This window comes from Cololabis saira, chromosome 7 (genome assembly GCF_033807715.1).
Source record: "Cololabis saira isolate AMF1-May2022 chromosome 7, fColSai1.1, whole genome shotgun sequence".
Classification (NCBI taxonomy): Eukaryota; Metazoa; Chordata; class Actinopteri; order Beloniformes; family Belonidae; genus Cololabis; species Cololabis saira.
Genome location: NC_084593.1, coordinates 38,330,863 through 38,348,175, shown reverse-complemented (window position 1 = coordinate 38,348,175; position 17,313 = coordinate 38,330,863). Strand labels below are relative to the sequence as shown.

General features: G+C 40.4%; 1 protein-coding gene across 3 annotated transcripts in view; it reads left to right on the top strand.

The window, feature by feature from the left end:
• The window catches only part of ppp3cb (protein phosphatase 3, catalytic subunit, beta isozyme), a 45,719-nt gene extending 31,777 nt beyond the window's left edge, over nucleotides 1-13,942 (top strand). For 2 of the 3 annotated variants that reach the window (XM_061725844.1, XM_061725845.1), the window contains exons 8-14: nucleotides 513-607; nucleotides 2,068-2,193; nucleotides 4,361-4,438; nucleotides 4,546-4,630; nucleotides 5,634-5,731; nucleotides 8,383-8,430; nucleotides 10,802-13,942. In XM_061725844.1, the coding sequence (XP_061581828.1) occupies nucleotides 513-607; nucleotides 2,068-2,193; nucleotides 4,361-4,438; nucleotides 4,546-4,630; nucleotides 5,634-5,731; nucleotides 8,383-8,430; nucleotides 10,802-10,980 (709 nt within the window). In that variant the 3' untranslated portion in view covers nucleotides 10,981-13,942. The remainder of the gene's footprint in view (nucleotides 1-512; nucleotides 608-2,067; nucleotides 2,194-4,360; nucleotides 4,439-4,545; nucleotides 4,631-5,633; nucleotides 5,732-8,382; nucleotides 8,431-10,801) is intronic. The other variant, XM_061725846.1, reaches the window with a different exon arrangement.
• Nucleotides 13,943-17,313: the final 3,371 nt, after the last annotated feature.

Here is a 17,313-nt window from a genome sequence, read left to right as displayed (position 1 = left end):
AGGTTTGTTTTTATTGTTTTGTGGTTATATGGAGGTTCTTGCAGACATTAACACCAATAATACATGACACCAAGATCATACTGGCCCATAGTGAATAGATGAAGGTGTTGACTCCTGAGTTTGGTAATTAGTTCATCCTACAAGCGTTCCCACCAGTGGAGATCTTGTGCTTGACCTCATTTTCATGTCTAAACTTGTCAGGTACTTTGTATGCATGAAACTGGTCACACGCAGAGCCATTTTTATTTGGCTGGATCTGGACATAAAATGAAAATGCAGACTTCCACTCAGACACCGCGTGCTTTCAGTGCACCGCTCAGTGGCTCATTTCCCCCAGAACACCAGGGATCATGTGCTATTTTTATTTGTTTTCAAGCATATGGTTGTCCCCCCCTGAACCTGTCCCTGTCTGGTTTTAAAGGCCTCGAATGCAAATCCTCAGTTTCCATCTACAATGTTGTGTCTCATCGGAATAGTTGTAACGTGGGCGGCTTGTTTTTCTGTCTGCCCAGGTACCGCATGTACAGGAAGAGTCAGACTACAGGTTTTCCTTCACTCATCACCATCTTCTCTGCTCCTAACTACTTGGACGTCTACAACAACAAAGGTTTGACACTCACGTGCACAAACATGTTTCCCCACGTGTTTCACACTTGAGGATTTATGTGTCACTATGTGATATAGAATAGACGGGTCTTTCCCAGATCTTTGAAATAAGGCCAATACGAGCCCGGATGAATAATACATTTGGCGTTTTACCGAGGTCAGTCTTACACTACGTGATTCACAGAGTCGGCAGGCGGCTGGTCTGCCCGGATCACATGACTCGCTGCTTTGTAATCAGGAGTCTTGAAAGCATTTAGCTGTTTGTGAAATGCGATTGATCGGCGGCGAAGAGTCACACAATCTGACTGTGACTCGGTTAACTGACTGGTCGCTAAAAGCACAGGTTATCACAAACACAAGCTAAGCATTTGAAAATAGTCTGAAGGAAGAAACAAACAGTGCAAGCTGTGTAACGAACAAAGGAAAGGATGGATTAGCATACGCAGGCACCAGAGAGCGTTGGAGGTGAGCAACATTTCTTTTGTAATAAAACAAAAACTAGCAACCTCCTGTATTGTAGTGTTGGGCATTGTGGGTATCTCTTCCCTGCTGTGTGGATTTCGTTCCACAAAGTGATAACACTGATGCGTTGACTGTATATTTGACTTTTTTAACATCAGTTTCCATCAGCGATGGCTCAACGATGTGTTGGTTACTGTCTTTGACTAGTCATTCAGTTGTTCACACATAAAGACCAAGTCCAGACTCCCGACTGCTAACCGCCTGCTGGTTTGTCACTGACTCCTCATAGAGCGGCGTGGAGACATCTTCACTCACTCTTCTTTACAACTTTGCATCGGGGTTGCCATTTATTGCCATTGCGTGTCTGAGCTTTTCCTTTGAAGATTAGTTGGTGGTTAATATCTGCCTCTGTATTACTTTGGTGTACAGATCTGTTTATAGTTTACTAGAAGAGCGGTAGACGCTCACAACCTGAAAAATAACACCAAATCATGAACCCTCCACCACCGTGCTTGATAGTTGTGGTTTGTGTTGAGGCCCATACGAAATATCACGTCTGATTTGTTGAATGTCCGATGTGTTGTTGTTCATCTGACCTCATATCTTCCTAACTTTAAGACCCGGTCAGGACAAAAAGTTCTACAATGTTCTGATACACAAAAACCTTTGAACTGAAACTTATATTTTACACAGTATACACACACACAAAAACTGAAGTGTAAACTCTGGTGTTATTTTGGACTGAACAGGATATATAGCCCATCAAAAAGGAAACAGGAAGAGCAGACATCTGTTCAGCATTTCAACATATATGCTTATATAACAGCTGGTTTAAATAGAAGCGTTCAGCAGATTTGACATCATAATGAAGTTAATTGTGTCTTCTGCTGGGAAAGCCCTCATGGAGTATTGTTGTTACTTGTGTGAGCAACGTTCAAAAGACTGATTTCTTTGTTATTGTGTGTGTGTGTGTGTGTGTGTGTGTGTGTGTGTGTGTAGCCGCCGTGTTAAAGTATGAGAACAACGTGATGAACATCCGTCAGTTCAACTGCTCTCCTCACCCCTACTGGCTGCCCAACTTCATGGACGTGTTCACGTGGTCGCTGCCGTTCGTGGGAGAGAAGGGTACCAACCACCACACGCCTGCACAGATCCACATTAGACTAAAGCAAAACATTTACCGTCACTGTTTGGCCTAAATGATTTGAACACAGTAGCAGGCCCGGCATGACTGGTCTGAGTTGTGAAGCATTGGGTTTCGTCTGGGAGAGCACGTCATGTTTAAAGAGATATTGATTTAAAACCACTGAACGCCTGTGTTACATCCGGTTAGTGTTACTGTACGTCAGCTGCTCCTGCACGTCTAACTCACCTGAACTGACAGCAGACTGATGAGATAAAGGCATCGACAGCCTGTTAAAGTCAAGACCAGAGACCTCTCAGCTGGACCCAGCGCCAACGCAGATAAAACTACATAAATCCATAAATGACCATCTGAGTAACAGAAAAAAACTGAACCACAATCACAAGAACCACGTGTTAAGATTTTTTTTTCCTTTTTTTTTTTATTGAGATCAATAGCCAAAGTAACACTGGTATATACATCTTTATAACTATTTCGAAGAAAAATAAAAACAATAGAAAGATCACTACATTCAGTGACCGTAGTGTACCAAGTATCACTAAAAGAAAATCACAAGTCAAAGATTTTTTCCCTTTTTTTTAACCCCTCCAACATAGAAACATAAAAATAAAAAAAAAATAAATGGATATAAAATTATAGCAGGATAAGAATGAATTACGCGAAAAAAAGAATAGAAAATAAATAAATAAAAAGAAATAAAAAAAAGAAATAAATTAATAAAATAATTTTTTTTTTTTAAAAACAGCTCACTAAACTATTATTCTAAACACCATGATGCAAATACACACCCACACATAAATAAAATTGCAAAAAGGAAAGAAAAAGTATATGAAAACACCTGAATGAGTGCCAAGCACTAGCAGACACCTCTAAGTGGGTAACATTTTGTTTTTTGAAAGATTTTAGTCTAATACAAGAAGAAAATGTCTAAGCAATACTTAATAGTGTGATAAGTTAACTCGACTGAGATATTTAATAGTTTTCTGCCTTTTTCCTCCGAAGATATTTTAACACTTCAGTCATAAAGTCTTTTAAGACCACAATTTTAAAAGTTGATTTGTGCCTCCGTGTCATGCCGACCCCCTTGCAGCCTGACGTTCACCTAACTACACGTCAGGCGGACGTGGAGCACAGTAACTGCGTCCACTTCTCTAGCATTTTCAAGCTGGACAGGTACATTGCAGGAATTTCAATAAAAGTAAGAGAGATCTGCTCCATTTTATTTGAATGAAAAAAGTAAACAAAAGAAAAGCTAAACCCTGCAAGCTACTGTGCTGCACAAACAAACTCATCCCGCCAGCCAGCGTTGGATGATGAAACTACACAGCAAACACAACAAACACATGTACACATGCCAGCTATGGGGGTAATCAGCACTTATATAAACTCTGCTTAGCTTTGATGAAGAAGCATAGATCAAACTTTTATTCTTTCTGTGAAAAATATGAGCACGGTGGTATCATGGACGTGTCACTGATGTGGCTGCAGCTCTAGCTGTGGAGGCAGCCTGGTCTTTCACTTTGAAGGTTGCTGGATGACGGGACCTCCTCAGTCTGCCGGCCCAAGTGTTTTGGGGTTAGTAGACCCCACACTGCCCCCTAGTGGGCTACTGGAGAGGTTTTTGGATGAAGGGCTCAGCTAAATGTATAGACTGTCTCAGAAAATTAGAATATTGTGATTTTCTGTGATGCAATTACAAAAACAAAAATGTCATACATTCTGGATTCATTACAAATCAACTGAAATATTGCAAGCCTTTTATTATTTTAATATTGCTGATTATGGCTTACATGAAAACTCAAATATCCTATCTCAAAAAATGTGAATATTCTGGGAATCTTAATCTTAAACTGTAAACCATAATCAGCAATATTAAAATAATAAAAGGCTTGCAATATTTCAGTTGATTTGTAATGAATCCAGAATGTATGACATTTTTGTTTTTTTAATTGCATTACAGAAAATAAAGAACTTTATCACAATATTCTAATTTTCTGAGACAGTCCTGTATGTGAAGCAACAAAAGCAGTACTTTTCATAATCGAGGCTCACGTCTTAATTTGTATTTTCTTACTTTCTTACTTAATTGCTGCAAAACAGTTCAGTGTTTGGAAGTGTAAAGGGAGTGTGTCTGTTTCCCTGCGACAGTGACAGAGATGCTGGTCAATGTTCTGAGTATCTGCTCTGACGACGAACTCGTGAACGATGGAGAGGAGATCTACGATGGTAAGGAAAGCCCTCGCTGCTCGGGTCACACGCAGGGGTAGAGCACATTTCAGGGTTGGTTTGTTGGGGTTTCTTCTCTTCTGGTGATGACCTTGTGGCTCTTGCAGCCAGCGCAGCGGCAGCCAGGAAAGAGGTGATCAAAAACAAGATCCGCGCCATCGGGAAGATGGCCAAGATGTTCTCCGTGCTCCGGTGGGTTGAGGTTTGTTATTAATGTGTGTGTGTGTGTGTGTGCGTGCGTGCGTGCGTGCGTGCGTGCGTGCGTGCGTGCGTGCGTGCGTGCGTGCGTGCGTGCGTGCGTGCGTGCGTGCGTGCCTGCGTGCGTGCGTGCGTGCGTGCGTGCGTGCGTGCCTGCGTGCGTGCGTGCGTGCCTGCGTGCCTGCGTGCCTGCGTGCGTGTGTATGCCTATAAATGGTCTTTCTCCTTTTAACCGTTGCAGGTGTCACCAGGTCCTCCCTGTTTTTGTTAACTGGTGTTCTGATATTCTGATGTCCATGTTTTAACCCAGAAGCATGCAGGTTCTTGTTTGTGTGTGTATGCCTACACTGCAAAAACTCAAAATCTTACCAGGAATATTTGTCTTATTTCTAGTTAAAATGTCTCATTTTTAGTCAAAAAATCTCATTACATTTAAAACAAGAATCATCACCAGATAAATAACTTGTTATTTGACAATTTTCACCTGTTTCAAGTAAATTTTCACTTGAAATAAGTAGAAAAATCTGCCAGTGGGACAAGATTTTAACTTCTCATTACAAGTAAAAAAAATCTTGTTCCACTGGCAGATTTTTCTACTTATTTCAAGTGAAAATTGTTGTTTTTTCCAGTGATGAGTCTTGTTTTAATTGTAATGAGATTTTTTGACTAAAAATTAGACATTTTAACTAGAAATAAGACAAATATTCTTGTTAAGATTTTGAGTTTTTGCAGTGTATAAATGGTCTTTCTCCTTTTAACCGTTGCAGGTGTCACCAGGTCCTCCCTGTTTTTGTTAACTGGTGTTCTGATATTCTGATATCCATGTTTTAACCCAGAAGCACGCAGGTTCTTGTTTGTGCGCGTTTGCAGGTGTCCGCCGTGGGGAAGCGTGTATTTCTCCGAATTTGTTTCCCATACCAGATGTTCTCTCTTCTTTTTTTCTTTCATTCACACGCATCTGTAGCCCTCACACTCACCGTCTCTTTCCGTGTCTCAGGGAGGAAAGTGAGAACGTGTTGACCCTGAAGGGCCTGACTCCCACCGGCATGCTGCCCAGCGGCGTGCTGTCTGGGGGCAAGCAGACTCTGCAGAGCGGTGAGTGTTTCCCACGCTCACGCACACCCTCCCCGACTTTACCCCCAACACGCCTTCAGAAAGGGAGATCACCAGCACCCATGTTCAGTTTAAATACCTGCTTTGGGTCATCCTCTGGTTCCTTCCAGCCTTCCTTCCTCTTCTGCTGTTTCCCTCCTCTCATCACTCACTCACTCCCTCCACCCAAAGTCGCCAGCCTGAGGGTACTAACAGCCTGCTGGTCATGTTTGTCCATGTGAGTGTGGCTGCGTGTGAGTGAGAGATGAGAAAATCACAGAAAATAGGTTGAAGTATCATAAAAAGTTGCAAACAAACAGTGAGATAAATGAATCTAAGTTCTGTGTGTGCGTGTGCATGAGAGAGGAAGCGAGAGCTGCTGCTAGCAACAGATGGGCTCTGAAGCTGCCGTGAGTTCAGCGCTGCTCTGAGGGCCTCACATCTTCAAAGCCTGAAACATGCCCCTTAGTCTTCACGAGCACTGAATAAATACCGCATTTATCCAAATTATGAAATTAAGCTTTTCTCTTTTTTTTACAGGGCTGCATCTGTCTTTAATTCTTAGGGCTTAAAGTGGAGTAAAGCAGAAATACATATTATGCAATCAAAACTTTTCACATTGCATAAGAAAAAAAGCTTTTATTGGCCACCAGTGAACCATTAAAACAATTATCAAATGAAGTAAAATAACATTTCATAATAAAATGGAGAAGAAATGAGACACTGGGGCGTGTACACTGAGGATGCTGATCGTCAGGTTTTATAAATGCTTGAATAAGAAACTCTAACGAGGTAGAAATGGCTGTAACATGACCAAACTGCTTAGATGTGGTTACTAATATTCAATATTTCAGTTACTTTTTTAGCTGTAGACTAAGTTAACCCTTTGATGCACAACATGGGTCAAAAAGGACCTGCATTCATTTCCCAGCTTATTTCATGCTGGCTGAATATTTAAAATACTCGTTAAGTACTCTGTTTTTACTACAGTTCTTTATTTCCATTTTTCCTTTCATATTTTATGAGCAAGGAGCATCTCAGTAAGAGGGACACTCGTGAAGAAGTTGTCCATTGCGATGTAATAATAATAATAATAATAATAATAATAATAATAATAATAATAATAATAATAATAATAATAATAATAATAATGTACTTTCTATATTATCCATGTTGTGCATTATACATGTAGTGATGCAAAAAGGGGTTTTATTCAAAAAGTAAAAAATGAAATAATTATATTTTATGATCAAAAACAAGTGAATCGAGGAATACCTAGAAAACTAAATGATGAAATTAATTTATTGGAAGGATTTGGGAAAAAAAACTCAGCCGTGTCACTTTCGACCCATGTTGTGCATCAAAGGTTTAACATTGATCTCGGAGTTCAGCACTTAACTTTTTACCCTTTGAAGCTACTCACAGGATTTTAACAGCTTGAATTCGAATAAAAAAAAAAAAAAAACTGTGAAAATTGGGGTGTTCTACAACATTTTGACGGCAGTGTGATCAATACACCCAACAGTCAGTAACGCCTGTAAATCATGTTCACTCAGTCGGTGTGCAGCGCTCAAACCTCCACGCTGCTGCAGTGTGAGAAAATGAATCCCTGGTGATCCAGACCGCGGTGTGGGATCATTCATTTAACCCTTTAATGCCTTTTGTTTAAAATAACAAATTCCTCATTTATTTTTACTTGAAGTGTTAATTATATATTAAACACTTCAAAATTTGTATTAAAACAATTTCTAAGTTATAATTTTCCTTATCATCATGAATTCATGAGGTACATTTACGTATTTTTTATTTTTTTGTTAGTTCTTTGGTTTGTATGAAACTTCTTTTCCCTTTTTTGATGAAGAGGATGCTAGGAAAGTCTCAGAAATCATGTCTCAAATATGATACATCTGGCATTATCAGGGTAACTCTTCTCTGACCCTCTGAGCTGGTGTGTAGCCCTCCAACATCTGCATTTCAGCATCACTTTTCACAGAATACCTCTCCCGTATTCTCTGCGTATATGCTATAACATGGGGGTTTTAGGGGCAGGCTTGGCTTTTACTCCCATTAAAATCCTACCACTTTTCAGCCCTGATTTCAAATCCGATCAGAAAATAATGTATGAAACTGTGAAGTTACTCCTTTGTTTGAGAATGGACAAAGCTGACCATTATTACACAAAATAATGACATTTAATTTGACGTGCATGAATCCATGCAACCTGACTTTTGTTTTGACATTTAAACCATGTTTCCATGCAAATCTCTGAAACTGTTTTCAGGCTTCAGATTAGAGTCGCTGAGGTTCACAAACTTAGCTGTTAGCTTCTTTATATTAAAATGCACTCTTCAGCCTGCTCCATTTTAAACAACTTTTTTTGTTTTTTGAATCCCTTTTTTGTTGTTGCATCCTGGATAAAAAGTGTTTGTTGTTTTGTGCACATTTGGGGGAGATCTGTGGTGACCCATAACCGCCTTCTTTGCGTCCAGATGCAAAGATGTTAATGCATTAATTAACCTGCACAGAAGCATGTTTCAGCCTTCACTCCGTTTGCCCCCCTCCCCTTCCTTTCTTTGTACTTCATCTTCTCTCTCGGCCTGTGTCTTCCTCTCTCTTCCTCTCTCGTTCCTTCTCTTCTTTTGCCCATACTTCAGCTACCATTGAGGCCATAGAAGCTTTCGAGACAGTTAAGGACACTGAAGGTAAAATCACTCTCATTTCACTGTGTGTGCGTGCTGTGTGCGCGGTTGTGTGTTGTGCGAGTGTGCGGCATTGGCTGTTCACTCAGCCACCGCGCTCATGAGGTCATAGATTCTCTTTACCCACAATGCACTGAGCTCTTCTAACCGCATCAGCGCTCAAACGATGCCTAAACCCACTGCGTGCTTAATGTCACCATGCGAAAGCAAACGAACATGCGCAAATATTTCTCCTTCCTTCTCTTGGAAAACTGGAAGCACCACAACATCCACCATGTACACGCATAGATCTTCATGTACGTAACACACACCACAAGACATGCACACACACACACACACACACGTATGCATGCAGCACATCAGAGGAGAGCAGAGCTGAGGGAGGGAGTGGGGGTCGTACTTGTGATCAGGGGTAGTAGACTGTCTTCATCATAGACTGCAGCGTCTCACAAGCCGTAATTATTGCTAGATATAACGTCATGTGTCGAGGGAATATCTGTGTTCATTTTACCTACCAATTTGTGGCAAAAACAAAGCTTTTCAGAGAGCTTTCGGCCTCCTTCAGCGAACATTCTCCTGAACAAAGTTCCAATCTAAAGCCCGGCTTGATGTCTGCCTGACTCTGACTGAGCCTGTAATCACATCCTGTGTTGCAGTCGAATAATTGCAGTTGTTTGCTGAAGGAGCCCAGTGAAAATGAAACGTCTCTGAAAAGCTGATGTTGGGGTGGAATAATTCACTGAGAAACGGGTTAAAGACGGGTGTTTCAGTCGTGTGTCCGCTCCTCTGGAGGGCAGTTGAGGCTGAAACCAGGACTCGGCCGGCAGGTTCCTCCGTGCCGGTGAGCAGATCCTTGTCATGCTTTCTGTCCTCAGTGAAGCTCAGTCTGTGTACGTAGACTTAGTTGTCTGCACGCTTCTGTTACCCGCATCGCTCTGTGTTTAGTGCTGTCTTTGGCTTATCTGGAGAACAGTCCATAATTTGTTTATAGAAATAAATTATGGGTAGTCCTTGTGTTTCTTTTCTTCTGCTATACGATATGATTTGTAGCTGGTGTGGCCTCATAAATACCTGCAAAAGCAACGTGACAGATACGGTCTCTCCACACAGAACTCCCTATGGACCTCCATTTGCCACCGCAGCGAACAAAATGAAACTAATTTTACAGTTTTAAGTTGTGTGTTTGTTTTTGTTTTTACCCATTTTAGTGAAATTAGTTTTAATGGCACCTTTGCAAGAAGTGGTTGTTCAGTTGGATCATTTATCTTTAATCTGGAGAAGCTTAAAAGTCAAAGCAACAGCGTAAAGGTGTGCACATTTTTCTCTTGAAAGAAACAAATTCATCCAAAAAAAGAAAGCAAAAGACTTTTTCCCTTCCCAAGAACCCAAGACACGCTTCTGGCTGACTCATCAGTGCCAGTTGTAAAAACTTCAGTGTGGCTGTGCCCAACGGCTCGGCAGTGGAAGCTACTGCTGCGTGAAATACAAATGAGTCTTTGTGGCGTGAGGCAGTTCTGCTATGTGCCCTGGTAACTGTGGCAGGTGCGGGTGCAGATGTGAGATATAATCATCAGGCATCTCTTCAGTCGAAGGGAAATTCTAACAAATACTGAAGAAAGTCCCTAAACACCGGTCATGGTTAATGTTAAGTCAACATGGCCGACGCTGACGAGAACGTGACAGATCATCAGCACATCATTCAGTGAATACACAGAGGAAGGACAAAGCTGGCCACAATTACACAAAATAACCACGTGCATGAATCCATGAAACCTGACTTTTGTTTTGACTTTTAATTTCTAAGAGGGGATTACTAAATCTTTGATCTGAAAAGTGGTATCCTGTAACATCTGGTTGAAGGCAAACATTTGACCGTCTCCTGTGAAATACGATTGAAAGGATTATAAACTACCGCTTCTGTGCAGCCGTGCCTTCAAACTCTGTGTCTTCCTTTGGTTTATGTACCAGACCTCTGGCCTCAGTTTTACTGAATGTTACGTCTGAAGGGCCGAGATCCAACTAATCCTGCCTCTTCAACCAGACGACAGATGTGTGGGATTTTAGTGTAACGTTTGTGTACACGTGAATTTATGAGAGAACTTTGTTTTTTCAAACCCAAAGTGACAATTAAAAGTAGGAGAATGTCAGAAATCAGAAAATAAAAGTATATAAAAGGTAAATTAAACCAAAATAATTGACTGCATTTAAGTTAAATCAAATTCAAATCTGTGTTTTTTTTTGTGGTTTTTTTCACTGTTAATAGTTCCAACATGAGGTTTTGGATTCACAAAGTTCTACCTAACGTTTAGTTAAATTTCCCTCTGCGTGCATGTGTGATTGTGTCTGTTGCATATGCGTGTGCTTGTCTCCGCAGCCATCCGCGGCTTCTCCCCACAGCATCGGATCAGCAGTTTCGAGGAGGCCAAAGGTCTGGACCGGATCAACGAGAGGATGCCGCCGCGCCGCGACGCCGTCAACAGCGTGGGCCTTTCAATGGGCCGTATGAACATGGGAGAACCCAATGGGACAGACAGCAACAGCAATATACAGTGATGGACACGATGCATCCACATGCCCTGACCAATACCTGCAGTTACTATCATATGGTACCATATTTATAGATACGTGTACATAGGCTTATATACACAAGAGAAGTGCATCACAAATAGACACAGTGTTTCATACACTTATCGGGCTACAGACATCTCAACACTTACATGGCATCACACACACACATACACACATGCACATAAAGACACACTGTTACCAACTTTACCATTGCCCTCAGCTGTTATTTAAAGGCATGAGCATACCCGGACTTTAGCACCGAAGGCTGAGTGTCTTTACCCAAGTGATCAGCCTTCTTCTTGAGAACGACATCTTCCGTGTACCTGCACAAACGCAGCAAAGGAGCTCCAAAGACACTCCCCGTGCTAAGCCAGAGAATCTACCGTTCAGTGTGTGTGTTTGGGGGTTACCACCGGGTCAACGGTGTCAGTGGCATTTGGTTGGTGTGTTGTTTTGGGGCAGGGTGGATGTGTTCAAGTGCGGGGGTGGAAATCAGGGCGGACAGCATCAAAGACATAAAGTATCTGCTTTTTTCTTCTGGCGTTTGCAGTCCCGAGACGGGGCGCAAAACCAAATTTAGGTTGATTATAGAGAGTTGTGGACACGCCTTCTTGCATATGTGCGTGCACATGCTTAAGTGTGTAAGTGTACATGCAGTTATACTCTTGTGAAAAAGAAAGTTTGAACGTTTTACACATCAGGAAATAATACACGCACACAAATACACACACATATGCATATATATATATATATATATATATATATATATATATATATATATATATATATATATATATATATGTATATATATATATATATATATATAATCAGGTTCTTACCAGGTGTTAAATTAGCAAAATACAGTTTCAGATGAGCCACAATGGAAAGTAATTTCCATAATTTTATTCTGTAACTGTCTTAAATCGTTGTGGGGGTATTTCCTCCCGACTTTCTCTACAAAGTTGCTTCAGTTCATTGAAACTGACAAAGCTGCTGCTTCTTCCAGTGACCACACATGCTGATGATTAGTTGATCAACTCCATTTAATTAACAGCTCCTCGCTGCTATGTGTCCTCTTAATTTCTGCGGAAGCAATGAGTCTAAACTTTGTTTTTGCACTCAGAACTTCTCAATTTTTGCCTTATTTTCTGATCAATAGACGAAGATACGGCTGTGAGATGTCATCTGAGGTTGTGTTTACCTCAATTAAAGACCTGGTAAAGACCAGATGATGTTTTACTATGCCCTGATGGGACATTTCAACATGGAATTGAAAGAGTCTGTCCTTTCTTTTTCAGTCATGGGTATATTTGAAAAGGTGTCTCTGTTTGCAAGTCTTTTGCCGACTGTCACGCAACAGCGAGAACATTTTCAATGCATGGTGTTGCGGCTATCTGTCAGCAAGAGATGTGGAGAGATTATCTCAGCTGCAGTCTAATCTGAGCCCTCGCTATCCTTTTCTTTTGCTGAGGAGATTCCTGTTTACTTTTGTAGCATTACACTGCACACCTCCTCCGCTTGGAGTCAAGTGGAGGATTTCCCTTCTCCAAAACTCTGGTTCCTGGCAGGCTAGCGCTTGGGAAAAGGCTCGAAACCAGACCTGGATCGTATTTGAGGGAGTTTCTGCCTACCTGTTGAGTGTAAAAGAAGATATATTGAAAGATATTTTATTGCACATTTGACGCGTATGATCACAGGATGCAAGATGCAGTATAACAGAAGTAGGATGCTTTATTCATCTGTGAAAGCCAGGGGGAGCAAAATGTGAAGTCATGCTCTTCATTTTCTTTCTACATCATCCTTTCTTCTCCTGCTGCTGTCTGATACGAGACGGCAGCGATGGCCAACGGTGGAAGTGATATTTCACAGAGGTTACAGACTCTTCTAGTGAAGGCAGCAGCCAAGATAACGAGAAGAAGTTAGAAGAAAAAAGGTCTTTGTAAAGCATTTATATTAATGCATCAGTGCATGCAGAGTTAAGTTCTTTGATAATAATGTGAAGATTATATTTGTGCTCTGTGTTTCACTATAGTAGGACATGTTTTCTTGTTTTTCTGGCTAATATAAATGAACTGAGGTATAATGAATCATTTATTTTGTACATAATGTTAATTTAATTTATTTTTTCTATTCATTTTGTGTTATTTTTTTTCACATCCTCTTTCTTTTCTCTTTTTCAACAACCTGTGTTTTATCGGTCTGATGCTGTACAGAACGACAGTACGCTTCTATTCAAAGTGTCACGTCCACGTTCTCTCCTCTCTACTTTGTCAATGTACAGGAGTTGTTTTTAACGATAAATATGAATAACGATAAACAAATATTAAACTAGCATTGATGAATGACCATACTATATACAAAGGCACAGGCATTCAGGCAGCCAAAAGCATGATTGCATGGTTAAAATCTGCGCTGCTCAAAGCTAAAAGGGGCAGACGCGTTTTAACAGAAGAACCAGTGTGTTGCCATCACAGTTTAAAGGAAACACGTGTACGCTCTCTGATCTTAATTCTTGAGGATTCCTCTTGTTATTTGATGATATTTATGATTCAATTACTATTATGATTCTATTTATTATGAACATTATTCTTAATATTTAAACTCTCTCTCTCTGCTGGTTGCTGTTCATGTTGCGTTGCTCCTTGGTTGATCTTGTGCTTCTTTGAGAAAGGTGAACCCCTGGGAGACCCTGTGCCATAGAAATTGTGCCACGGTTCGTTTGTTCTTTCTTTCTTTCTTTCTTTCTTTCTTTCTTTCTTTCTTTCTTTCTTTCTTTCTTTCTTTCTTTCTTTCTTTCTTTCTTTCTTTCTTTCTTTCTTTCTTTCTTTCTTTCTTTCTCTCTGTCTTTCTGCTCTCTCTGTTTTGACTCCCCAGTCACTAACACTGTAAGCATGCCCCATGGGATGATCCACTTTTTTACTCTTGAATAAAATATGCATGAACCTTTGGTATGAATACAGAACCTTTATTTCCTTACCACTAAGCATGTACACACATATACACACACACACACACACACACACACACACACACACACACACACACACACACACACACACACATACACACACACACACACACACACACACATACACACAAAGAACAATGGGTGTCGTCCTTTCTTTTTCAAAGACGGGTGCAAGGCTGAAACTGACTGACAGGTGAACAAACCAGAATTACTGCAGACCAATCTCAAACTTGCTGAATGAGTCAACTATTAACCGCCATGAATAACGTGTTTTTGTCAAAATGAAAACATGAGATGCGACACGACAACATACAATAAGAAAGAGACACATTTTGCTCCTCATCGTCTTTTTGTATGTTTTAAAATCTAATATAATCGATTAGATCACAGGAACACTAAGAGGAATCATTTGTAGGTCAATCAGAATGTGGAAACAAGGCATGAGCCTGATAGAAAATGATTATATAATGGATAAGTTAAATGTCCCATGATGATGAAGCATTCATGGTGGGACTGAGTCCCAGTCCCATGTTTATACTGCAAGTCTTGGTGCTCAATAAGGCGTATCAGACTGTAGCGTAAACTCATCAAGACTTGGATTTGACGCACCCCCCCCCCCCCCCCCCCCCCCCCCAATGCACAATAAAATAACACAAGATCTTATGCTGGTGGAAAAAGTACAAATAATGTGTTGAGGGTTTTTGCAGCTGTTTTTACGCAGGGAAACAGGCACGTCTAAATAAAGATGAAAAGAAGGAGCGTTAAGATTACAGTACCGGTGTTTGGGCCGGTGGCTTTCACCACTGGTTTTGACAATTCCTGGGCATTTTATCCTTTTTCTTACTCATAATAACAAATGTCAGCCAAGAGAAGTCATCCTGAAGAACACAGACCACATAGATGCTCACACAGAAGTCACATTTAAAGCAATAAAATTTGTATCTGACCCAAATTGGATCTGAAAAGATCAGGTTCAATGTGTTTTTACTTTTCAAAATGTCATGAAAAAGAGCAGCACAACAAACTACAAGAAAAATGGAACAATAATGGTTACGAAATACTTATAATTAATAATTACATCAACCAGCTCTATAGCAGCATATCTAGGATGAAGCTCTGTTAAACTATTATAGTTTTGTCCTGCAGCTGCAGCTACGACTACTGGCCCTAACACATTAGAGTTTACACTAACTAGAGGTTTACTAAACACTAACTATAGGCTTTACTAAACAGAAAGGTTTTAAGTTTAGTTTTACAGGTGGAGGTGGTGTCAGCCTCCTTAACCCCAATTGGAAATTGGTTCCATAGTAAATGTGCCTGATAGCAGAAGACACGTCCTCCAAATCTACATTTAGATACTGTAGGAAATATGAGTAAACCTGCACTCAGAGAACCGAGAGCTCTATTAGGAACATAAAGTACTATCAGGTCTTGCAAATATCTAATAGCTAGGCTGTTTTGGGCTCTATATGCAGAGTTTTACGGGAAGCCAATGGAGGAAGGCTAACACAGGAGAGACGTGGTCTCTCCTGTTGATTCCTGCTGATTCCTGTCAGCACTCGCGCTGCTGCATTTTGGATCATCTGGAGGATATTCACAGAATTACATGGACACCCTGCTAATAACACATTACAGTAATTTAGCCTAGAAGATACAAATGCATGAATTAGTTTTTCTGCATCACTCTGGAGGATACTCCTAATCTTTGTGATATGACGGAGATGGAAAAACGCCTTCTTATCATGTAGAACAAATAAGTTGGCATTTACAGGAAGAGCAATAAAAGACGCCCCCCAGAGACACAAAATTACACAATGAGCCTGCAGGATAAAGTTACGAAATGAGCCTGCAGGAAAAGTCAGATACATCAAGTGGAAACTGCCTCTGATTCCCGTGAATTAGATTTTTTTTCTTTTAAACAGGAACTACACTACACACTCATTTACTTATGAAGTAGTCCGCATTTGAAGTGGATCCAAATATTTGAGATCAGGTTCCATGTGGTTTTGCTTTTCAAAAAGTCAAGACTGATATGAGAGATCCCAAGAACTGAAAGAGGATGTACTTTCTCTCATACTTACCAGTACAATAAATCAGGGGTGTCAATTGGGTATGGCAAGGTATGGCAGCCGCCACACCTTGGCTTCAAGGGTTAAATGTAAATGTTTGTTTTTTTTAATTCTTTTATGGAATTACTCTGTGTCTCTTTGTATTGATTATTCTATTACTTAATACATGTAGAATAACTACAAATGCAAATCAGAACAACATGATCGATTTCACTAGTTATTATACACTGCAAAAACTAAAAATCTTAACAAGAATATTTGTCTTATTTCTAGTTAAAATGTCTAATTTTTAGTAAAAAAAATCTCATTTCATTTAAGACAAGACTCAAAAACAACCGTTTTCACCTGTTTCAAGTAGATTTTCACTTAAAATAAGTAGAAAAATATGCCAGTGGAACAAGATTGTTTTGCTTGTAATGAGAAGATAAATCTTGTCCCACTGGCAGATTTTTCTACTTATTTCAAGTGAAAATGTACTTGAAATAGGTGAAAATGGTCAAATAACAAGTTATTTTTCTGGTAATGACTCTTGTTTTAAGTGTAATGAGATTTTTTGACTAAAAATGAGACATTTTAACTAGAAATAAGACAAATATTCCTGGTAAGATTTTGAGTTTTTGCAGTGAGCGAGACTGCATTTGAAAAAGTTCCAGTTTTCTTGACCACACAGATAAGCTACATAGCAGACTTCTGTGATGAGTATTTGCTGGGCGTGTTGATTGATACTCTAGTTAAGTTCTGTGACTCGTAACCTTGCCATACCTTAGCTTCCACTGAATTGACGCCACTGCAATAAATATTAAAAATCGGATGATAGACAATCACAGAGTTAACATAAAGGTCAAGGGCACCCTGTACACTGTTCTGCTGTATAGTTTTGTGAAATGACACAATGTTTAACGGCAGAAAACCTTGAGGTTCAAAAGGTGTAAACCAGCGTTAGGTAGAAATGACAGAGCAGGAATACCCCAGGAGAGGAGATGGATTTCCAAGCAGGAGGATGCTGGTTCAATCCCCAGCTCACATGTTGAAGTGCCATTGTTCCTTACCTTAAGTTGCTTTGGCTAAAAGTGCCATAAGGTAATACTTCTTGTTGGTTTGTTTGTGGGTTGTGGTTTTTATCAGCAGAAAGAGGAACTCGGGCCGGGGCTGTCCTGGTAGGGGGGATTCATGGCTGGAGTGGACCAACAACAGGTGTGAGCAGCTGGTGCTGGAGCAGAGCAGAAACATGGCGGGATGAGCAGGATTAGACAGAGCAAGCCAGTGGTTGGTGGGTGCAGC